Below are 7,101 nucleotides of genomic sequence, written 5' to 3' on the forward strand. Positions count from 1 at the left end.
AATCCGTGATTCAACTATTGTGGCTAGAATTCCAGAGAGGAATGGAGATGAGGAAGGCAAAGAACCCGCAAACAAATACCCACCTCTTGTACTTGAGGCACTTACTCTTACCAAGGGACAGTTACGTTTGGAAAACTCCGTTTTAAGAACAAACCTTCCTATTATTCCAGCCATACAAATGAATGGAAACGTAAAACTGGTAAATGGTGCGTTAGTACTGGATGGTGTATTATTGGAGGTAATGGGCAAAAATGATGGGTACGCGATGCAAGTATCAACCTCCTCTATTTTTAGTCTACAAGAACATTCTGTGTTTTCACTAACAAACTCATCCATTATCAGTGATGCCAAAGGTATTTTCTTTGGAAACTCATTTACCCTCACGGACTCTATCTTGCGCCTCGCACGTGTTGACGGCCGTGTTTCCTCCGGCCCTCTGCTCAATTTCGGCAGTGGAAGCGTTATCTCTACTCATGGATGGTTGGATTTGCATAATGTGATGTCAACAGGGGACTCCACAGCGTCCATTGCGTCCCTCTCGCAGGTGAAACTCGCCGGTGGTGTACTCTCAATTGCACGCAGTGCTGCCGTTGGCGCTACTCTCCTCACTGGGCCTCATGTTCAGAGTGGAAAGATCTCTGTCCAGTGTAATCGCGCCAACGGCAAGTTACTACAGAGTCCTGAGGAATACCGTTCTGCTGGTCTCTCCGCTGTGGAGGTTGTGCCATGCGACAGTTGTGCGAGAGAGTTAAGTTGTTTCGCAGGGCTGACATCATCCATGCCGAACTGCGCGTGTAGATGTTCCCCTGGCGGTGTTGGCCCGTCATGTTTGCCAATGGATGTGCCTCTCGCAAAGGCTGACAAGAAAGAAAAAGAATGTATGCGGGGTGTTGCAGTTACAAAATCCATGACCATTGGACAAGGACAATCAAATGTGTGTTTTGAGGCCGTTGCGTTTAGCGGACCGATCATCGTAACAGTGGATTTACGATCTATGAATACACTCGCTAAAACACTTGATGTGACTCTGCAGCGTTGTATGCTTGCAGGTGGCGCACAGTTGCGAATTCGGGGATTTGATAAAGATATTGCAAAAATGATGCCACGTGTTTCTTTAAGTGTGACGAACATGACATCTACAGAAGGTACCATTGTATTACAAGGTGTACTGCCTGAAATGTCGAGTGTCCTTTTGGCAGACTCCATGTTAAGCTCATCCGTTAATGAATCTAAGTATGTGATAACGAGTTCCGGTAATAAAAGTATAAAATACAGTCCTGTGCTTGTCTTGGATGGTGTCAAATTTGTCTCGACAAATTTTGTTCTCACACGCACAACAATGATGTGTGCAGGATCCTCCTGTGCTGTAATTCTTGTTGAACATGGTCTTACATTGGAAAAGAAGAGTGGTTTCTATATGGATAACTGTGGAGTAAATGCAGCTGGTAATGTAGTGAATTTCATTTCCTCCGATCTGAATATTTTGGATAGATCAGTCTTCTCATTACGTAATAACTCATGGAGGGTGAAGTCTGAAGGTACTGGTAATGCATGGGAGTGTAACAAAATTGCCCTGAAAGGAGGTAGTGTGCTGGAGATGACAGGGAATACGATGAGCTTACAAAAGTCTGTTATTAATATGGACTTACTAAAGGTAGAGGGAAACAGTTGGTTGTTGCAGCGTGAAAATGAATTCCAGTGTGAATACGTTTTTAAGGCGGAGAAAGTGGAATTTGCAGAGAAAAATGTGTGGTCCGTGATTCGCAACAAATTTTGGAAACCCTCTCTTTCGAGGTATGGTGGGGCAGACATGTGGAATCAACCCATATCTAACAATTATCAAGATCTAACTGTGTATGGTGTGTGCAACTACCGCTTTGGGGAACCTGTTTTGGATTACACTAGGCTAAGTATGCCGAAAACTGTGCAAAAGGTGGAATGTAACACTTGTTCGGCTTCTGCTGAATGCTTTAATGGTAAAGCGGCCTCTAGTGATAATACTAATGCATCTAATAAGGGTGGGTGTAAGTGCAAATGTGCTTCTGGTGGTCACGGTGATTTCTGTTTACCAGTTGCTCCACCTAAAAGTCTGGGTCCGTTGCCACCACCTGAAGTAGGGGCTACTGATATCCCGTGTGTCTACGGTGGTAATATAAGCAGCATTACTTCCCCCGTATTGGGTACATCTGGAATGTGCTTTATTGGTGTACATTTCACCTCTCCTATTGTTATTGATTTGAGTGAATTCAGACCCAAACGGAAGACTATTAATATTACTTTTGTACAGTGCACAATGTCAAGTGTGTCACTTACTGGAGTTAAGGATTATGCAGTACATATGAATATGCGTGCATCTACAATCACGGATGGTAAACTTGTTCTTGGTGGGAAATTTGGGTCAGAGTCTCATATTCAGCTTGTAGACTCTATTATTGATACCACAGATGCTGAAGGATTTGTGATGGAGTCGAAAACGGTATTGGGTTCAAATTCAAAAATCCTATTACTCCGCACCAATATTATTGCAGGAAAGCATGCTATCTATTTCAATAATGATTTTGCTCTTGATGCAAATGGATTTATTGTGCAGAACTCTCGATTGGAGGCGACAGTACCACAATCTACTGCATCTGCTGGTCTTTATGTTAACACCCTCCAAATTAAAAACAGTGGTTACTTAAGTATTGTGAATACAGAGATAATTGCCGGAAGTGGAGTTTTGTTAGCATATGGGGGTGCCATAAGTTCTTCTGGACGACTTGTATTGGTAGGCAACACTCTAAAAGGACACGGAAAAATCACTGGTACTGCCCTTTTATATAGGGGAAGTGGTGTAAAGTTATCTGGTGGATCAATAATACGGGTTATGCTGAACCGGGTGAAGGGTACATCGATTTATCAGGCGAAACCCGAATATTCTGGAACTCTTGAACTTTCTGGGGAAGGCACGGCTGTTATTTTCTCAGAGAATGTTATGGAAGGTGATGTACCGGCATTTCTCACTGTCAAAACTAGTCTGACTTCACAAGGAAAGATTGTGGGTGGCTGTAATAAGAAGAATGGAAAGGTTGTGTCACTAAAAGAACAGTTTGAGAATTCGACGGTGACAGAGTTTAATTGTGATGCTTGTAGTGAAGATGTGAAATGCCACATGCCTGGTAAAAATGAATTGACAAAGAGTAGCTCATGTTCGTGCAGCCGTAATGGTAAAAGTGGGAATAATCAGCAGTGTCCATCATGTCTTCCTTATGAGGTGCCTGAAATCGATGTTATGAACACTCTGAAGAAACCAGTCGACAGTGGCACCACCTGTGTCGAGAACCAGATATTGACGGAATTATCACTAAATATGCAAAAGACGCATCACTGCTATATTGGTGTTACGTTCAGTGGTGAAAAGGCAGTGGCAAAGTTTGTGTTTGGACGAATGCCCTTGCAGAAACCCATAAATATTACATTTACTGGATGTACATTCCTTGGTGGAGCTGCACTACACTTTGTGGGTAGCCGTGATCCAGTTAATTCTGCTGGAGTATGGATTCGAGTGAGAAAAACTGTACTATTATCTTCTGTTGTCTCCTTTTCCAACGCTCTTCCAAAGGGTTCTGATATCGCTGTCAGAGAAGTAGACTCAGTACAGACTTCTTGGGTAAAAACGCCTGATGGTATCTCGAACGCATTGTCTATTGTGGCAATGAAAGATCTGCTTTTATCAGGCTCGTCTATACTTTTGGTAAGTGACATTTATGCCCGTCACAAAGGGACCAGCAAATATATTTTGAACTCTGGGGATGGTATACTTGCAGGTGATTCACTAACACTACTGGATGAAAGTTCATTGTACGTGCAGAACTGTAGATTTTCACGTTTCGAACACATGATAAAACTTAACGGCCAAGTTAATATTGATGAACGCTCCGTTATGGCATTCCTCGAGAATAAACTACTCTCTGGAAAATATCTTATGTTCAGTAAAGAGGTGATGATCAATGATCGAAGCGTTTTCCGCATGGTAGAAAACAGTAATTTGGATGGTAAAGGCGTGTACATGTACAAAAATTGGGACCTGCATAATTCAAGCTGGGTGGACTGGCGTGGAAATGATGTTTCTATAGGGGAACTAGTGCATGTTGTGTCTAAAGCTGGTGTGAACATTGACAGTAACAGTATGTTGACATTTATAGGCAAGAGGAAGGAATCTAAGGGTGCCTCAGCACCACTACTGAAGAGTAAGCAAGAAGGATACAAGTTTATTTCAGGCTGTTTGACGCTACCGAAAGATACGGAAGGTTCTAATTCCAATAATGTAACCGATCAGGTGGAATGTGATCGTTGCGTAGATCAAGGTCACTGCTTCGCTCCCTTTACCAGTTCTTCTAATGACTGCTCTTGTAAGTGTACGGATGGTGGTCATGGCGATGTGTGCGTTCCGGGGCGTGTGGCAGTTCCACTGCTCCCACCACCGCTGCCATCACCACCTGCACCTGGTGAGTGCATGAGTAATGTGAAATACCCAGAGGTATCGCAGACATTAGGCAATGGACTTTCTTCATTGTGTTACCGCAATGTGACCTTTAGTGGAGCCTTCACGCGGATCACAGTGGATCTCAGGGCAATGACAGGTGACGTTGTGAATATCACATTTGATGGGTGTAAATGGTTAAGTGGAGCTGCACTTGTTCTTCGGGGAGGCAGTGAGAATGAGAAAGGCAGAGAGACTTCAGCTAGATCAATCAATATTGCCATCACTGGTAACACATTCCATGAGGGTATGCTAAGTCCCTTTGGTTCATTTCCTCCTCGTACTAACATCATTGTCAGTGGGAGTCACTTCAACGTGACGCGAATTATTGCCGTACCGGATATGATGTCTGTTCAGCGATCATGCATTATGACAAAAGGGTTGAAGCTCAATGATCACTCTTCCCTTAAACTAATAGACAATTCGTTCATTGTTTCTAATAAGGAGTCTACCGTTATGTTTGTTGGCACTAGTGGTATGACTGTGAAGTCACATTCAATGTTCGCAATGGTAGGAAACAAGTTCACTTTCACCGATGATGGAAGTGCAGTTCTCCGTGTAATGGGTGACGAAGTTAAAAAAGGACTTGAAGTACAGGACAACTCAGTTTTTGCAATCGAAAAAAGTCTTGTATCAGGCATTTTGGAGGACTTTGTCTTTTTATCTGTTCTTCACGCTAAGGAAAAATCTGCATTCTTGGTAGAGAACAATGACGGTCTCATGGTGACGAACATTCTCAAAATTAAGGAAGATATGAATCTGAATGACTCGTGGCTACGAATGCACAAGAACGCCGCTTATAATTTGTCAGCTACTGTATTCCGTGTTGATTCTACCGTTGAAATGGCAGGCTCTAAAGTAGTATTATCTGGAAATAGTGTGTCACCTGTAATGAGTAAAACTACTCCTGCCATTGTCGCGCTCAAGTCATACAGAAATCACAAATTTGAGAGAGATTCGTCCTTGATTTTCGCTTGTAACGTCCTCAATAGGAAAGTAGTGACCGAATACAATGATAAGCCCACAAATGCCAGCGTGAATATAGTTGGTTGTGATGGTTCTTGCAGTCTTGAGGGATCCTGCTTTCCTGCTCTCAGCGCATCCATTTCGGCTTCTAATTGTGCCTGTGAATGCACTAACGGAGGTCACGGTGATCGTTGCTTACCTGTCCATGTTCCCAAACTACCAGATGAGGATCCTTGTGTACGTAACATCAACGTATCATGGGAGGTTCATGCTGGCTTCAGGAAGTCGTCCGTTTGTTATGTGGGAGTAACTTTCACTCAGGACGTCGTGCTGGACCTGACGACAATGTCAGGCACTGTGCGTAACGTGACACTAAAGAACTGCAAAATGGTTGGTAACGCAAGCTTGTACATTGTAGGTTGGGAGTCTGAACTGCCTGCTGGTCAGCGTGTAGAGGTGTTAATCAGTGGACTTGAGTCGCGCTCTGGCGGTGGTGTGCTGCTGGCGAAGAATTATCCACAAGGTTCGCACATCACTGTGGTGGACTCCGTACTGGTCGCGGAGACGCCTGTTAACTACAGCGGCAGCTACGATCTTCTGAAAGCATCTGCATGCCTTGTGCTGTACAAGTTGGGTTTGACGGGTAGTGTGCTGACGATTGCACGTACACAGGTAATTACGACGTTAAATGATGTTCGCGGTGTACTTGTGACGGGTGGAGTGACCCTGTCCTCTGGCAGTGCGTTGTACATGCAGCAGTTGTGGGTGCAGGCGGCGTTGGGTGAGTGCGTATCAGTAGTGGGCAGTGTAACGGCCCGCAGTAATTCCGTATTGGCGTTTGTCGATAGTGACTTCTTGTCGTGCAGTCACGCGGTGTCTATGCAGGACCCTTTGACTGTGGCCGGCTCCGTTGTGAAGTTTGTGCGCAATGACTTTGTACTTCCCAGTGATCATGCTGTGAAGTTTCATTCACCGCTCAGTTTCACGGAGGGATCAATGCTGCTGATGAAAGCCAACACACACGACAACAGCGAGAAGGAAATGGTGATGGTTGCTGGTACCGTGACGGCTGGCGAAAGTATACTGAGTTTCGTACGCAATCAAGTACTCTCCCCACGTATGCTCTCTGCGAAAATCGAGACTAACGCAGGAGCTCACCTGAAAGTCTCTTGCAACACTGTTGGTGGGAATAAACTAACGAAGGCAACCGAGTACGCTGCGGCTGGATTTGGCAATGCTGCACAAATCAATGTTTTTGGATGTGAGACATGCGACAAGGACACCTACTGTTACCCATCTGGTGCAGTGTCCAGCGCTGAGGAGAATGGTGACTGTGTGTGTAAATGCCGCAGAGATAGTTATGGTGAAGTTTGTCTGCCTGTGGAAAGCATCACATTGCCGCCCGTTTCAAAACCCCTGAAATCATCAGCCTTTGCCCTTGAGAATACAACCGTACAGTCACCGTTAGTGGTGACAAGAGATGTGAAGGAGGTAACACTACGCAACTTGGTAATGGAGGGTGTACAGACGGTACTCTATGTACCATGGATGGCAAAAGATAATATACGGATTTTCTTGCAAAATATCTCATTACGCAACGGTGCTGTACTTTA

The 7,101-nt window shown here is 44.4% G+C and overlaps 1 protein-coding gene across 1 annotated transcript; it reads left to right on the forward strand.

The window, feature by feature from the left end:
- Positions 1-178: 178 nt before the first annotated feature.
- On the forward strand, positions 179-7,099 carry TM35_000101960 (dispersed gene family protein 1 (DGF-1); the record flags this gene model as incomplete). The annotated part of the gene is made up of 1 exon (XM_029024687.1): positions 179-7,099. A coding segment is annotated over one exon (6,921 nt), but the record flags the coding sequence as incomplete, so codon positions are not given.
- Positions 7,100-7,101: the final 2 nt, after the last annotated feature.

Source organism: Trypanosoma theileri (genome assembly GCF_002087225.1).
Source record: "Trypanosoma theileri isolate Edinburgh chromosome Unknown TM35_Tth_10_V1, whole genome shotgun sequence".
NCBI lineage: Eukaryota > Euglenozoa > Kinetoplastea > Trypanosomatida > Trypanosomatidae > Trypanosoma > Trypanosoma theileri.